Source organism: Mycetomoellerius zeteki, unplaced genomic scaffold (genome assembly GCF_001594055.1).
Source record: "Mycetomoellerius zeteki isolate Tzet28-1 unplaced genomic scaffold, Tzet1.0 scaffold155, whole genome shotgun sequence".
NCBI lineage: Eukaryota > Metazoa > Arthropoda > Insecta > Hymenoptera > Formicidae > Mycetomoellerius > Mycetomoellerius zeteki.
This window is the reverse complement of record NW_017256500.1, coordinates 3104441-3121437: the sequence shown is the minus strand read 5'-3', so window position 1 is coordinate 3121437 and position 16997 is coordinate 3104441. Positions and strand designations below refer to the sequence as shown.

General features: G+C 35.4%; 1 protein-coding gene across 7 annotated transcripts in view; it reads right to left on the bottom strand.

Moving 5' to 3' along the window:
• Positions 1–5030: 5030 nt before the first annotated feature.
• Positions 5031–16997, bottom strand: part of LOC108720780 (Z band alternatively spliced PDZ-motif protein 52) — a 34182-nt gene continuing 22215 nt past the window's right edge. For 3 of the 7 annotated variants that reach the window (XM_018444957.1, XM_018444952.1, XM_018444953.1), the window contains 9 exons: positions 16734–16833; positions 15972–16118; positions 14892–14948; positions 13669–13807; positions 7044–10803; positions 6007–6193; positions 5812–5932; positions 5521–5636; positions 5031–5320 (listed from right to left, as the gene is read on the bottom strand). In XM_018444957.1, the coding sequence (XP_018300459.1) occupies positions 5243–5320; positions 5521–5636; positions 5812–5932; positions 6007–6193; positions 7044–10803; positions 13669–13807; positions 14892–14948; positions 15972–16118; positions 16734–16833 (4705 nt within the window). In that variant the 3' untranslated portion in view covers positions 5031–5242. Of the gene's footprint in view, positions 5321–5520; positions 5637–5811; positions 5933–6006; positions 6194–7043; positions 10804–13143; positions 13189–13668; positions 13808–14891; positions 14949–15971; positions 16119–16733; positions 16834–16997 lie in introns of all 7 variants that reach the window. The other 4 variants (XM_018444956.1, XM_018444958.1, XM_018444955.1 and 1 more) reach the window with 3 other exon arrangements.

Below are 16997 nucleotides of genomic sequence, written 5' to 3'. Positions count from 1 at the left end.
GCTGCATGTGGCAACTAATAAAGCTCTAGACCTTTTAAATTGAAATATAGTATTATATATTGAAATCAGAATATAATAGAGCGTAATATTAAATTGAATACTTTCCGACAATTAACAAAAGTATTCGACTTTTAAGTCCTGACTCTAAAATTTAGCAAATATAATAGTAAATATTAATTAATATCAATAAAATATTATCAGAACGATATAATGAAATTACAGTTTGAAAAAGTAAAATATTGTTAAAGGGATTTTCAGAAATTTCGAAAATATCCTTAAGTTTTTCACATTAGATGTATAAAATTTTAATTATTAATATTTGTAATTAATTTAAAGTATCTGAGAGATCTATAAAATACTTAATCCAACCCTGTTTCCGACGAGTATTTTAGGCTTTAGAGACAGTTGCAACTGTTTCAAGCTCGAACGCGAGATTGAACTTTTCTTTAACATTGCCCACGTGCTTTTAAAGTCTTTTTTAATGACCGACGCATTTTTAATGAGGGATAATTATAATCGATGTTTGCGAAGATTCTGACAGAGATAAAAGAACATTCAGATGTCACGCGACGATAAATGCGGGAATAATTAGAGTTCGTGAAAAAATATTGTAGTTTCAATAATAACGTTTAATTAGGATGTTCGATTAGCCAAATTTCATGAAAAAGTTTTTATCACTGCGGAACGATGTGCGATATCGTTATATTGATCGTGCTTAACGATCAATTAAGACTCACTGACGACCAATGGATGTGTGAAGGACACAATTGCGGATTAGGTGGTTGTACTCAAAGATGAGGACTGTGTATATCTCAGGTATAGGAAAATCGACAAAAGTTCGAAAGGACGAACGTAACGTCGCAACGACTTTACGTCAAATGTCAAATGTCTCGCGTTAAATTAAATTCCTCACCGGATACTTTTTTTGTCGCAATCATCCGTGCAAAGGAGTAGTTAGGAGTAGTAGAATATTTGATATTATATTTAGAATCGAAGCAGATGAGAAAAAAGACAAGGATTTTAGTTACAAAAGTATACAACGACAAGAAGAAATAAAATTGTAAGGATTTCTATATTTTAAAAATCACTCGAAAGCTTCGGATAAAAGTCTCGATATTTGCAAATGTGAAATTTGAAATATCTTTTTTTATATAAAATTTAGTATAAGTTTTAGTGATTCTAACTCGTTTTACTTGCTTATGTCGATACGTTTGTTTATCAAAGCGTATTGTTGTCCAAAATTAATCTTTTATAAAAGTCTTTTAGCAAGCTTTTAATATCTAACTATAATTTTTATTTATGAAATATTCTGAAACATTTACTTCTGAAGAAGCAAAAGACTGTCTTTCATCAGTCTCCTTCGAAGACAGACGGATACCGCGAGGTCGTGCTAATGATAAATCGATGAAACAAAGAGTAGCAACTTTGATTGAAAAATCTGAATTGGTTTGATCACTCTCATTGAAAATCTTATTCCGATCATCTATTCCGAGCATCGATCTCTCTTGAAATCGTCGATAAATGAAGAAGATAGTTGATGTAATACGCACGTGATTCTTCGCCATTTCTCAGTCTGTTTCATAACATAATCAATACTCTCATTTATTGAAATACGAAGTGCCAGTTGTAAATAACACTCGTAAATAATTACGGTCGTTCGTACGTTTTATAGCTTTCCTGGATTTTTATTATACATCCCGTTGTACACACAAATCTCCCGTAAAATTTGCTTCAACTGACTTTAACATAAGAGAATCTCGAGAACGCTTTTTACACGCGTTTCGATAAATAAACTCAGAAGAAATAGCAAGTATATGTACGCATACTATTATGAATTTAGATGATCAAATTATCTTTTGAAATAAGCTCGATATAATGAAATGGATGTGTTTCAATTTTGGCATTTTTAAGTTTTGCTCGTCGAGTTTCGCTCCTTACATTCAGTAACAGAATTTTACAATGTAGAAGAGTTTATTAAACATAAATATGTATACAATCAGTATAAAACGGAAAAAGATATAATCCTATATATTTAAAATTTATTTTAAATATGTTTATAAATATATTTAAAATAAACAATAAGAGTTAACAAATTTCTATAAAATTATTGAAAATTAAAAAAAAGTTTTTAAAAATTCTGTTCTTTAACAAGTAAATAATTGTGATAATTTAATAATTAATTTCAAAATACCTTGATATCAGTAAACTGGGGAGGATAAGAAATTTGGAACTCTCGAGTGAATATTTTCTTTTATTTCATAAGCAACACATGACACGCATACAGAGGCTTGTGCGATGCTCAGCTGATAGTCAGCCAAACAAAAGTTGAAATTTCATGGTCCGCACCGTTGTACGATTGTCGATGATCGAACGGCGATAGTTGATTGATCGTTAGTCGAAGTTTGTCGAAGATTATTCGCGATCGTGCAGGTAAAGTCAAATTCTTTTCACACCATACTTTTCTTTTTTCAGAATTATCCCCAACGCAGCTTAAAACACTTATATACTATATAATTATACTATATACTCGTTCCACACAAATAAACGAGTTCTGTTCAAGTCTCTCGCACATATATTCTTTTCCTCTTTCTTTTCTCATTCACAAAGAAAGAATAATTACGCAATAACAGAAGCTCACGCAGATGGCACAATCGGTAACATATTAGAAGTAACGTAATAATATGACAATATCTGTCATTAGAGTCTCTTATTTCGTGAAATAGAGCTAGCCGACAACTAGAAATCAACAATATTTCATTTCGCGCATCGTCACATCCTGGAAAAGATTTCTTTCATTGATTTTAGACTATTTGTAGTGAAGTAGATCTAGAAATTTAATTATTATCATCCTCATTGAAAAACCATAAACTTAAATGTTATAGTTCCAAAAAATTAAGAAAATTTAAAGATTTAGAAACTTTTCGAAATTACGAATTCTGATTATTATATTATTTAAAACACAATATATATTAATATTTCTAAAAATTTTAAAATATGAATTTATTTTAAAGAATTTAATGACAATTTTAGGGGGAGAGTTCTCTTTAACAAAAGACTGATGTAGAGATTACAGTAGTTAGGAGTTTAAAGAGTTAAGAATTGTCAGCAGGTCGTTCCTACCGTGCGAATTTTAGCCTTTCGTTTTTCCAACTTGCGAATCGATCGGCTGATTAAATGAAAGCCCGGATGCATGTTGAACCTGTTATCAGTAGTCTCGGCTTTAATCGGCTGATTCCAGGGTACGGCAGACTCGCGGATGACTTACGGTGAAGTTTGCATGCGCTAAGATTATATATCTGCTTGTCGTCGATTTAGTAAAGCTATTAAATATCTTCGGCAAATAATCCTTAACGACCTACATGCACAAAATATGTCGAATTGACTCTCATAAATTAATATTACTCGCTACTTCTTCCGCATATATTTCTTTCGTCTATAAATTAAGAACAATTTGTTGCTATTACATGAAAAAAATTCATAAATTTAAGAATGGAATTTTCAACATTTGACTAGCATATATTTCCGAGTATGCAATTTTCAACTGTTTGTTAAACATTATGACATTTCTCATCGATTAATAATGACTAAATTAATTCTTTTGTTATTAAGAATAAATAATATTATTTAATGTAATATTTAATTTCAAAAGTTTGCGTTTGTAATTATCTTAAAATATATCCACAATAGAATTTGCTATTGTTGGACTATTTTAAGAATATGTAACAAATTTCGCGCGATAATTACAAGACTAAATCTTATAAAAAACAAAGCAAATAAAATCAAATTGTTTAAATTTGTTTTATTATTATCATTAATCTTGTATCAGAATTGTACGTGTTTAAAATCTGATCGCATGCAATTTGTCATCGCATGCAATTTTGATTGCTCAGAAACCATGTAACCATTTCCTCTCTTTATATGTAATTAACGCATTTACTCGTCATTCATACTTTCAATCTGATTTCTACAATCATTCATTCTATTTTCTCACGATCGTGCTTTCTTTTTCTCGTCACGATGCACCGCCGTCGTCGATTGTCAAGCAAAGAAATGCTATCTGGGACTTTGTTAACGCTCACTGCATTCCGATGCACCTTGGAAATACGAAATTATGCCCACGTAATACTAATTGTTCTGATGACCTTTGCGTGATCCATGATCGAGACGACTCCGCCGACGGCTCGTTCGTTATGTGTTGTATCGTCCTAGTGTTTCCTGCCGCGAACGATTTTACGAGGTATTCCGCTAATCCTGCTAGGATCGCGATTAGGCCTCCTGTTATTAAACGCAAGGATACATCATTAAACGTCCTCAACGTAATTAATTGCTCTGTTCGCTCGCGGTCGACGTCAATGTCGTGACGCAAAGTATGACGATGGCTGAATATTCGTAAACGGAATTGTCAAAAACAAGACTGCATGTTAATAGACGCAAGATCGTTTAATTCTAAAGAGCATAAATGAATGTTTAACGAAAGCTATGCGACATATATAAAATCATGATAAAACCAACGCTCTTTTTAAAAAATATTTAATTGAAAGGAAACTATATATTTATATAGTTTCTTTTAACTGTATGTTTTAGAATCTTTTATAAATGAAAGATTAATAAATTATTAAATTTTATAGATTGGAAATGGAGATCTATATCTCCATTGAACTCTTTAGAGTTGGGATGGTCGATGACCTCCTGCGCCATTCTTAATTAAGCTAGATAATAAATATTAATTAATAAATCTCTCTCGTAGCCGGGCGACGCGCGACATTAGTAGTACTTCGTGTGCATTGCGTAAAATTAATTAAGGTGATTAGTGACGCTAAAAAATGTAATATTTATATCATTTAATATTATTGATAATCATCGCTTTTTAAAATTCTATCTTTATTATTACTTTTTATATCATTTTATGATGTATCTATTCTATAAATAGCCGCATTTTTCTTTCAATTATCGATATTGCGATTCATTATCAGAGTCGATGACAAAGAAGTTTCGTTGTCAAAATCACCCTAATTAATCCTGTATTTTTATAGCTATACGAAAGATCGCTCGTGGATTTAACAAAGGGTTAGTTAAAGTGATCTTGATCGAAGATACAGAAAAAAAATAATCACGATAAAGTAATTGATGCATTAACTTTGTATGCTTCTTTCTTCGTTGCACTTTTCCTTCATTTCTTTGCTCTTCTCTATTTTTCCCCTCTTGTCATCCCATCGATCGTATCCGATGGTCGAGGATGATTTTAACGTGCATGATTTTTACAAAAAGGACGACCGCCTTTCGCGTAGAAGCTTTGGCCCTCGAGATTCTTCTTACACATCTAATACATTAACAAAAAAAAAAACAAACGCTCAATATTAATCTTAAAATAATTTTACATCGGTTTAGTAGATTTAGAAATTCCCTGTATATTTCGATGCACGATAAAAATGATAAAGCTTTAAAAAACGAATAAAAATAATACAAAATAAAAAGTAGAATGTTGACAGGAGTAAAACTCTTCTAAAAATTATTACTTACCGTACAGTTGAAGCACTGGCTGTGATAGTTGTTGTTCAGGGCTTCCACCCAACGGTCGCCAACCTCGACTGGGAATCCACACGCAAAGCATTTCGTGGTAAACAGCTCGTTCCAGTCTATATTGAGGAAAAGATTGCCACTTATAATTTTGCATATTTAATTGAATAATATATAACTTAATGAAATAAATGTAACTTAAATAAAGTATTTTGAATTTAATACATGTTATTGTTATATTTTTTAATCGCCGTGGTACACTTTACGTTTATGTTTTATCGCGGAAATACTAACCAGCTTCGCAATAAGGTAATCCTTCCTCCAAGAAGAACGGATTATTACCGAAGAGTTTGCCACAATAAGCGCAGTTGAAGCACTCAGGGTGGAAGTGCTTTCCAATCGCGTTCAAGCAATCCTATATATTAAAATGAAAAGGATCATTAATAAATCGAATTATTTTATCGATGATAAATCATCGATTGTACTCACGCCCTTGATTTTGTTGTTACACTTGTTACACGTAGGAGCAATAAATTTCTCGAAACAATACTCGCAATACAGTTGTCCTTTTTCCTCGACGAAGCCGATATCTTGAAGAGGACGACGGCATTGGGCGTTAACGCAAACAAAATGATCGGGGCACCAGATTTGGCCCAAAGCGGTGATGAAAGGCCCTCTATAATTATATTATAATTAATTTGGTATTGTAATATATATGTATATATTTAAAAAAAACAAGGTGTTAATAGATATTTGCAAAGTGAAGTTTTATACAAACCTTATGCAATCTTTGCCGTCTTTACAACACACTGGTTTTAGAGTGAAGCCGTTCGATTTGTGATTAGTATTTTTTTCGTTAGCTGTCAACAACACATGCAACGGAAATCATGTTAATCACTTAGACAATTACTGATACAAACAAATGCAATAAACTTTCGTATATTACTCTGATAAACGAAAACATAATGCAGAAATATAACAAAAAATATTGTATAACAAAATATAGAATTTTAATAAATAAAATATCTGGAAAAATTGCAAAATATAACATTGGGCATAATAAAATTAAATAATACAGAAAGAGTTGAAATTGCGTTCCAATGTAATGACATAAAATTTTTTTAATTATATTTAACTACATCTATAGTGATATATTTTTACTTACATCTCATCTAAAATAGTGCATAACTGTGTAAATTAATATTTCAAAAATATAAGCCTGAGAACCTATTTCGAATAAGCTGCAGACGACAGATGCAAAAATATATGATGGCTTTAATTTTTCTAAAAATTCTTCGAATAATTTAAAATAGGAAAGATCCCTAAGAATAATAAAAACAACACCTAAAGAATAGATTCACATACACACGCACACTAATATGTACAAGCATCAATATGAAAACGAGTATGAATAAAGAAAAAACGTTTGTAAAAAGTAAAACATATATGTCTAGGACAAGATACGAAAAGCAACAACGAAAGTAGCAAACATCGTCATTATTATCGAACCGGACAATCCCGAGTACCTGACATATGAGTTGCAGTGAGCGCACAGGGGTATACGCGATCCCGCTCCGACAGCCTGATTCAGGATACCCCGTCCACGTTTGGGCGCACTGCTACCAGCGAACGATCCGCTCTTGGAACCCGCGCTGCCGAGGCCACCGATTCCAGTACCTAGATCCGGGTGGGACGACAAATTTGGTGGGTCTACTAAATTCTGGGTTTCACTAAGGGGATCACAATGGATCTGGTCTTGGCAGCGGTTCTGAGTGTTCTGGCAATGATTGCCGGATTCGCAGTGGGTTTCGCGGTAGCTCTGAGTGTGGTAATAAGTGTTTTCGGTGTAACTCTGGGCCTGAGGAGTCTGAGTCTGAATCGGTTCGGTCTGGATCGGTTTGTAAAGCTGTACCATGGGCACGTTTGATTGGCCGTTTTTGGCGGTCAATCGGGCAAGCTGACCACTCAGGTTAGTGCGAGGTTTGAAGCTAGGAGCTGAACATTGAGGAGCTGGTGGGGTAATTTCTTCATAGGGAAGCGGGATTTGAGGGAAGGGAAGATTTGCCTTGGATTGATTCGGACCAAGTTTTTTGCAAGGTGCCACGCAAACAGAACCATCGGCACACGGAGTTACGCAGATATCAGAATTCGGACAGTTGGAGATATTAAAATCGCAACTAGATTCGCGACCGCAAGTACCTGACGGTTGACCACAGGTACCGGATCGCATACCGAACGAAGGCGACACGCATACGCCTGATCGATCTTTCGTGGCTGTCACGCAGATTCCGGATCTAGAACAGGTCTGAGAACCATTGCAGGGCACTACGACGACACCGGCTTTGATTCCCTGATCAGAATGCGCTTTGCAAGGTAAAACGGTCACTCCTGTTTCTGGACAAGGTTTTGGTGAAGGAGTCTCATATCGCACGTGACGTACTTCGGTGGAACTACTGTAGGTCGGTCTAACTGGCGCAGATGTTGTTGTCATGGGACATGATAAAGTGGGCTTCGTATGGCTTACCTTACTAATGGCACAGATGCTTGGTTTCGGCTTTTGCGGTGGTGATGCCGCCGGTAATATCTCTTTTTGCTGACATTTCTCGTAATCTTCAACTACTTGAAGTGCTTTCTTTACGTGAGTTGCAGTATTTTTCTGCTCGCTAGTTTCTTCACTCGTCATACACCGTGTTTCCTGAAACTGGGCATAAAGTGCCTCCGTCGGACCTGCGTTGAGACTGTTGGTCTCCTTCTCATCGTAGTTGACGGTTCTCGAAGCAGAATATTCCTGCTTCCTGTGACCACTATCAGTATCTTCCTCTACATGGTAAGAGATGGTCTTACGCGAAGGAAAATGCACTGCTCCACCGCGTTTCGGTGGTGGTGGGTCTTCTCGAATTCTTGGGGCTCGAGTTTTTACGTAACAAGCTGGTGGTTCGGGCGGTCCTTGAGCAGGTGACTTGGATCTGCGAGGCGTCGGAGTAGGTGTTCTACTAGGAATGAATGGCTGACCTTCTACAGGTCCTTTCTTCATCGCCACCAAATTCTTCTGATAGGCTGGTATGGCGTCTGGCTTTTTCAAATCAGCTGTAAAAGATTTAGATGATTTGGGAGTTTCTGGATGAGGTCTCGCAGCAGGTGACGCTGAAGAGTCTCTCAGACGATGATCAGGTGGCGGAGTAGGTAAAGGTCGCGGCCTCGATTCCTTGACTTTCTTTTTCATATATATCTGTTCTCGTGCGTAAGATTCTCTTGTTGTATCCTCTTTACCGTATAGAATACCTAATGGTGGGCAGTATTCGGTATTTTGTAACTGAAGACTTGGAGTTTGCGATCTAGTGACAATTTGTTGATCTTCTGGTCCAATTTCACGGCTCAGAGGAGTGTAGGATCGTTCAGGCGCTATCGTTAATGCTTGCTGGAAAGGTGAGATTGGGCGGATCTCCTCTTTGGGCGGCGGTTTAGGGCGACACCTATGGTCTAGGTAAATGGTTTCTTCGGTATATAGTTCTTTTACGCTGGAAGTGGCATTCAGCGGCGTATAAGGACGATCAGATACGGTTGTCAGGGCGTTTACCATTTCAGATTTCCACTCCTTGGGTGTAGAATTTTTTACAGGCGTGTCAGACAGAGGTTTCGGCCCTGTCTCCGTCTCTTTCAAAAACTGCACCTTTTTCTTACACGACTCCATAGTCTCTTGAGGTTGCTGCCCATATCTCGCGACAACATTTCGTCTCTCCGGCGCCTGTTGATCTCGAAGACTCTGATGAACCTCTACTTGCTCACGCAAGCTCTTTCTACGTTCGTCTTCTACGGCTCCTCTTTTTTTGACGCGTTCCTGAACCAACACTTCTTCGGTAATCTCTTCGTATGTCTCTTTTGTGATTTTGCAACGTCCCGGAGTAGACCCGTCTGATTCTGTGATGCGTTCTTCTCGTACGACAGTTCTACCCAGCGGCTGCTCTCGCACTTCTTCGATCTCTTCATCCTCTTCATTGAAAGTCACATGCTTTTTGTTCTTTTCCTCCTCTTCTCGTTTTCTCTTTTCTTCTTCTTCTTGACGTCTTTGTTCCTCTTCCTCACGCTTTCTTCTTTCTTCTTCTTCCTTTCTTCGCTCTTCCTCTTCCTCTTCTTTCTTTCTTTTCTCTTCCTCTTGCTTTGCTTTTTCCAACATCTGTTGAGTGTCGATGGCCGACGTAACCATCTCGGCGGACTCCTCCACAGTTCGTTCCGTTGTGTCTTCCACCTTTCGATCAATGTATTTTTCAGTTCTTCTCGCGAAACACTGAGACTCCATCTTGTCTTCCGCTTCCTCTATCATCGGAACATTAGATCTCTCCATCGGTGATGACACTCTCTCCACAGTCTTTTCAAAAGTTGCCGATTGCTTCGTGTGCATACCGTCCACCGTCTCTTCAGCCGTCTCGGTGATGAAATCATGTTCGCCTTGAATTCCCTTTGAGACTTCTCCTTCATCCGTCTCGTCACCTCTTAGATTGGTTACCTCAGTGTCTATTTCTTTAACCGTCTCTGCTGGCTCTTGCTTAGGTGCGGGTAAGGGCGGTTTCGGGCAGATTTGCTCCCTTCGGCAGATCTCTGTTCTATAAGCTCGTTGTTCCTCCCGATGTTCCTTGCCACCCGATATACGTTCTCGACAAACTTCCCGTTGCATGAATTTCTTGTAAATTTGTCCTGCAGGTTGTTCCTGCTCTGCCGATATTGCATAACTCTGCTGATAGAGATTGGTACCTCCGCTGCTGACAGTCGCAGTCCACGGTTTCGGAGTCGGTTGAACGATTCTGGTGGGCGTCAGCGACCTTCGGACGCTATCAGTTGAACTTGGCCTTGAGGTTGTCACATCAGATCGAGAGGTTCTACTATTGGTATCCCACAGCTCGATACGCCGATATACTGGTTGTCCAGAACAACTCAGCCGGTCCATCACGTCAGTTTCGTGCCGACGACCGTTTTCTCTCAATACCTTTTCGACCTCACGATCGATGCTTTCGCTTCGATGTCTCTCAGTTCTACGACTCAAAGCTCGTTCGCAAGCCTCAATACTAGCGCGTTTCTCTTTGATTTGATAGCACGTTTTATCGAGAACAGGATTCGGATTGATATATAGAGGACTGGCAGTGGGATATGTTATGTCTTCGATAGACTTCGGAGGTGGCCAAAGGAGGCTCCGACGGGATCTTACGGAGCCGGGACGGAAGGACTGATCTTTCGTGTTTTCTACGACCTCGTGATAATAGGATCTTTCGTAAGTCTCGCTGTTGGAGGTTTCTGAGATGGCAAATGGGGATGGCGATGGGCGATAAAGATAGTTCGCCGGAATTGCAGGGAAGAGAAAACACGACACACAAAAAGTGTATAATACACACGTTCGGGAGGATAAGTGATTAGATTCGTCAGGGTACGTTAGAAAGAACAGACAAAAAACAGAGAAATTTGCAGTAAGTAAGAAGCACGATGAACCGCGCGCACCCGTGGTCCCTTTCCGAATATATAAAAGTATATATGTGTTTTAAATATGCAATAAATAATTTAACCTTGACAAATAATTCTTACAATCAGAAACTGACTAGTCTCTTTGGTTTTAATTGCACATCAATTATGATACAAAAATGTAGGTGAGAAAATGTAATTAAATATTTTTTAAATAATAATATTTATTATAATACTATCAATATTTTATTTTATATATAATAAAAATATATCTGTTATATCTGTCGTTATACGTTTGTGCAAATATATCTTAAAAGATATTTGCTTGACCTTTTTTTATTGTAAAAAATGTGTAAAATATATTGTTAATTTTATATTTGTAAAGTATTTTTCTGAAATAAGATATTCAAAAAATGACAAAGTAGGACAGAGTCATATTGATTTAATTAATAAATAATTCTATTTGATTTGATTTTTTTCGACGGAAGAGGACCACAAGCGCAGCCCGGTATGCAAAATTAAGAAAAGAAGCAGAATTATAAGGTATTAAATTAAAGATTTAGTCTTCGTGAAAAGATCTTTTTTTAATCGTTATTATTTAAATCAACAACTGTGCATTTCTTGTGATAATCACTCGGTACTTTAAATAGAGCAGCGTGAAAGCTGCGTGCCTTCCTGTGTTAAACGTCACTTTCAAACCGGTCGTAAGTAGCAAAAAGATTCTACGAGAACAATGCGTATTATAGCATCAATACATCTCGAATGTTTGAGATCATTGATGTAAAGCGAAGAAAAATGCTGTAAATGTCAATTCATGGGCGTGTATTGAAGAAATGATGTGGCGCAATAATGTAAAAAAAATCAAAGTAGATATGCGTACGTTCAACGAAGAACTTGTGCTTTATTTCACATCTGCATTTATTTATTCAACACCCTGGATTGATGACAATACAAAATGTGTCACCAAATAACAGAAGTCGATGTGTGCTATCTCACGATTTTTTTCTTGGAAAAGATAAAACAAAAACAATTCCAAATATGATCAGAATATAATATAATAAGTATTGCAATATTATATTGTTAAACTGATAGACATATTTTAAAATAACTAGAGACATCTTTTCTCTCATCCATATTATTTAATTAAAACTGGAAAGAAAAATCGTGAGTAGTGAAATCATTTTTCATAGTCTGGCACTTTTATCATCTGGATCGTGTTTGCATTTCGGTTGCCAGCATGAAGACGACGACGGCGCCATTGAGAGCTATTGATTCATGCGAATGTGAGGGAGAAGGGTCTGGGTTTCGGGTTGAAAGACGGACCGGCTGAAAAAAGATAAAAGAAAGATTATGCGCGGAAAGAAAAAGCACGATAACACGCGGTTAAATTGCACGAGTAGACATGGGGATCGATCTATGTACTTTCCAGAAAAGTTAATGCTAGGTTTTCGTAAATATAATATTTCTATGATGAAGTTAACAATATAAAATTTCTTTATTGAAAATAATACTTTAAATAAGTCACTTTTAATATAAAAAAATATTATATTATATCTGAAGTAATAAACTAAGCATCAACTATAAAACATATATTACATAAATTTTTTAAAAGAAAAAATATATAAAAATTATTAGAAAGAAGAAAGAAAGATTACAAAGGAGAGTATTTATCATTTTCTTAATGTGCATATAAATATTATTAAATTATATTAAATATCAGATTTATAATTTGATCTTGTTCTTTCATGATAACATATTTAAAATAATTAAGATACAGCTATTTTGAACAATTTTCCGAGTGTATCGTGCACATTTTTAAAGTATGAAAGTAAGAAGGGATAAAAGCGTGTATTGAAAGGTCGTTACAAACTGTCATAGCTCTCAGAGTTCGCCGTCGTCGTCGAGATAACGACGAATGATAAGGAGCCAAGAATGAGACGATCGAAACTATGAGAAAACCTCCCTCCTTTTCTCTCTCTATCACTATTTAAAGAGACCATCACACTGTATAGACCAGCGAGGACCAATGATCGATCGATCGATATAATGATACATGTATATACGAGCTGCGTGCAAGGGAAAAAGAGCGATATAAGATATGAGAATGTAAGCCAAAGGAGGCGTATCAGCCAAAGCTCGAAACTCGGTCAACCGACGGCTCTAATCTATTCGTCGTACCTCTGAAAGGCGAACTTTTTGGCTTTGGCAGGGTAGAGTACCGACCTATTTGCAAGAATCGAAGGCAGAGTTAGGACAAGGACGTATAAGACAAGATCACGATTATTTTAAACCGATTATGAAATTGCTTCTTTGAACTTCTCAGATAACTGCGTAAAATCGACGCAGTTTCCGAATCAAAAAAATGATGAAGAAAAGGCGATAGAATTGTCTTTCTCTATCCGTTGTTGCTTATAGATCGAATATTTCGATTTATCGCAGAAAAGATTTCAATACATCTTTAAAATTAACGTCATCATCTTACATTACCTGAATTCCTCTTTTATATTCATGATAAATATTTTTAAGTGATATTACATAACGTGAATTACATAAATATAAATATCTAAGCATGGATTTTGCAATATTTTTTATCAAACACTGATCTTAAAAAATACACGAGTTTTTTTGTCACCCTGTGTTGCATCAGTTCTTTAAGTTTACATCATATCTATTTATATATTTATAATAATAAGATTGACTTACCTGTCACAGTCTGGCTTTGAGGACGTGGCAAGGTATTGCTTCCGGAATTTAATGTCGGAGTCGGAGACAAATTCGATGAGAAACTTCCACTCGATCCACCGAAGGGCTTAGGACCAACGAGATTGTTGCTCGTTGGTGCCTGTAAATTTACAAATTTTCTTCTTTAATTATCATTATGGTAATATATATGTTTTAATTTGTTATATAAGAAATGGAGCATTGTGCATTTAAAACAATATAGTAATTTATTTCACATCAATTATTTCTTCTTTAGAATATTGTGATAATTCTGAAGTCAAATAAATAAAGTACTCTCTTGTTATAAGAAACGAGGTGTAAATTAAAATCACAACCACAGAATTAACAGATTGTAAAAGGTTGTCAGTGCCAAATATAGCCAAACATGCGAGATTTCGCTGCTTCGATAACGCCTGTTAATGCAAAAGTGCGATAGGTTAATCAGTGACCCATATCGCGCAAAGTCTCAAGGAATATTGTACTCCTCCCGTGTTTAAAACTGTTATTTCTGCTATGGAGGTCACATGCAAGCAATTGCATTGCACACAATTTGATTATAAGCTTATGAAATTTTGGGGATAACTAATTGCTACACCCCTGTGTATATTATACATGAAAGTAATTTTATACCTGTTTAAAAATTTTATTTTATATATTTTATTTTTTATTATTTATATTTAGAACCATGGAATTAAAAGAATATGCATAATGATCATTAGTTTTTACAAATTGTTATTTTTGTATAAATAGAATAATTTTAACCAACTTTTAAGTAAATTAAAGCAAATATATTATCTTCACATTTATTAATTATTTTAAAACTTCATTGCGTTTTACATTATGTCAAATTTGAATTTAGATTTTCATAAGTTGAAAGTTCACTGTAAAAAAAAGGAAGAAAACAGCTTAGCAGTTTCAAACTTAAGTTTTTCATATTTTTGATAATAGAGAAAATAGAAAGAAGACATCAAGATACACTATACTTGAAATATGCTCTAAGGTTAACAATTTCCACTGGTGAAATATCACTTTATAGTTAACTATGTTATCTTGATATATTCTCGATGACAATTTGAATTAATTTCCGCGTTGAAACAAAGCAACGATGTCTCGAATAGCAATTTTTATGGGATGAATTATATACTGACAATCTTGAAGGGCGATCGAGATCAATTAGAGCGTTACGAATCGTGCTGGGACTTTACCTGGACTGATCGTAAGCTCGGTGAATCGACGGGCGGGGTGCCAAAACGGGTGGTGGGCTGCACAAAACGACACAACGATGTCATGTGGGACGAATGATTAAAAACAAGATTAGAGAGAGAGAGAGAGAGAGAGAGGGAAAGGGGGGGAAAGAGAGGGAGAGAGAAGAGGCAGAAACGTTCTCAATTACGACAGACTAATTAGTCACGAGTTCGAAATAGTCGGTCGCGAATATAATTATTAATATAATTAGGTAATCGACTTCAAGGACATTTTAGTAATCATGATTTTTACTTCAGTATACATGGCTCTTTGATGATTATTAGTGTATTAATTATTAACAAAAATTTTTAGATACATTTCTCGTTTTGCATAATCAATGAAAAATGTAATAAATTGTGTGTATATATATATATGTATTATGTAAAATATATATATGTAGAAGACAGCACGACACTTGCAAAAAAAGTTTATCACAATTCAAGTGATATTTCTCGTTAATTCTATTGTAGCTGAATTCTATGTCCTACAATTATTTTTAAACAGAGTTCCGGCGATATATATATTTTCAAATAATTTTCATATTTTCAGTTTTTCATATTTTAATTTTTAATATAAAAAATACAGAAGAAATATCAAAAGTGCTACTGGAACTGTCATTATTTTTTTCATATTAATAGAATATTATGAACTTCATTAATCCCACTTTATGTGGATTTGTGAAGTTAGAACGACATTTTATTAATATTAAAAAAGCAATGACAGTTCCAGTAGCACTTTTCAAAGTTCTATATTTCTTTATAAAAATAAAAAAAGATTCCTCATTCTTTATATTAAAAAATCAAAATTGAAAATGTGACGTGCTAACATTTAATTTAATGTATATACAATATACATATATCATAAAAATATGGAATATTTTATGATATACTATACATATAACGAAAAATTGCTGTATATTTTATCTCGTTTACGTCAATTTGGTTTTGTAATTATTTGATGACTACACGAGGAAATCACGATGAAAGGTACGTTAGCATGAGCGAATGTAGAAATCGAGTGTTTTCGAGCACATTGCCAACCTCTGTGCCACCTGTTTGGATGGTGATCGTACTCGTGAACGTTTTCGACTCGCCGTTGCATTCATCATTCTTGATGCATCCATTCGTATTCGAAGTTGATCGCCACGTATGCTGAAATCCGGACTCGGGACTGGTACGATTGCACGCCTGGAAAAGCGATTAGTGCCAAGCAAGGACCACACTTGTTAAACTCTCAAGATAAGCGCGCGCATTCCGCTCGTCGGAAACAGATCTTTCGTGGCACATGGTGCAATAATCGTGAAACTATAATCAAATATTTTATCATTTATCGTGAAGAAAATTTCACACAAAGTCGTAAATTATTTTTATACTATTTTTGTCAATTTTGTAAGAATGTAAAAGAGATAAATGCGATTGTTTTATAATTAGTATTTAAAATACATCACGGAGATACATTTTCAAATATTTGATACATGAATATTTTAACGAACTCTCTTTCTATTTCACCACAAAAATTTCTCAAAGTTTGAATCTTTTAAAAGTACCATGTTATGCTATTGTTTTCTCCATGTATAATTCGAGAGAGAAATCGTTATAATGAGCGAGAAATTTCGCTGCGACCTTCGCCCGATTCGCGATCGTAAAAAATTCCGTGAAATTACGTGCAGCAAAGCCACACGCTCAATACAAAATACTCGCTTCATAAGCCATGCATAAAACAGGCAAGAAAATGCGTGCGCGAAAAAGTCCGCTCGTGACCATGCCTCGTAAAGAGAATCAAATTATGATGAAGCAACTCACGGAGAATGGCTGAGGCGACGATCCGTGATTGCTGAGGGGTGGCGATAAAGGTGCACTCGCCAATGCCGCGCTAATGGTACTAGCTGGTGCTTTGCCACCTCTGTCGAATCGTAAAGGATATATCTTTTCAATTATTTGCATTTCATTATCATCCTAACTTATTCATTATTTATTTATACATTTATTTGTATTTCTGTATACTTCTGTTTTATATGTATATTATATCGTTATTTTTTATCTTTATTTATTATAAAATTTTATATT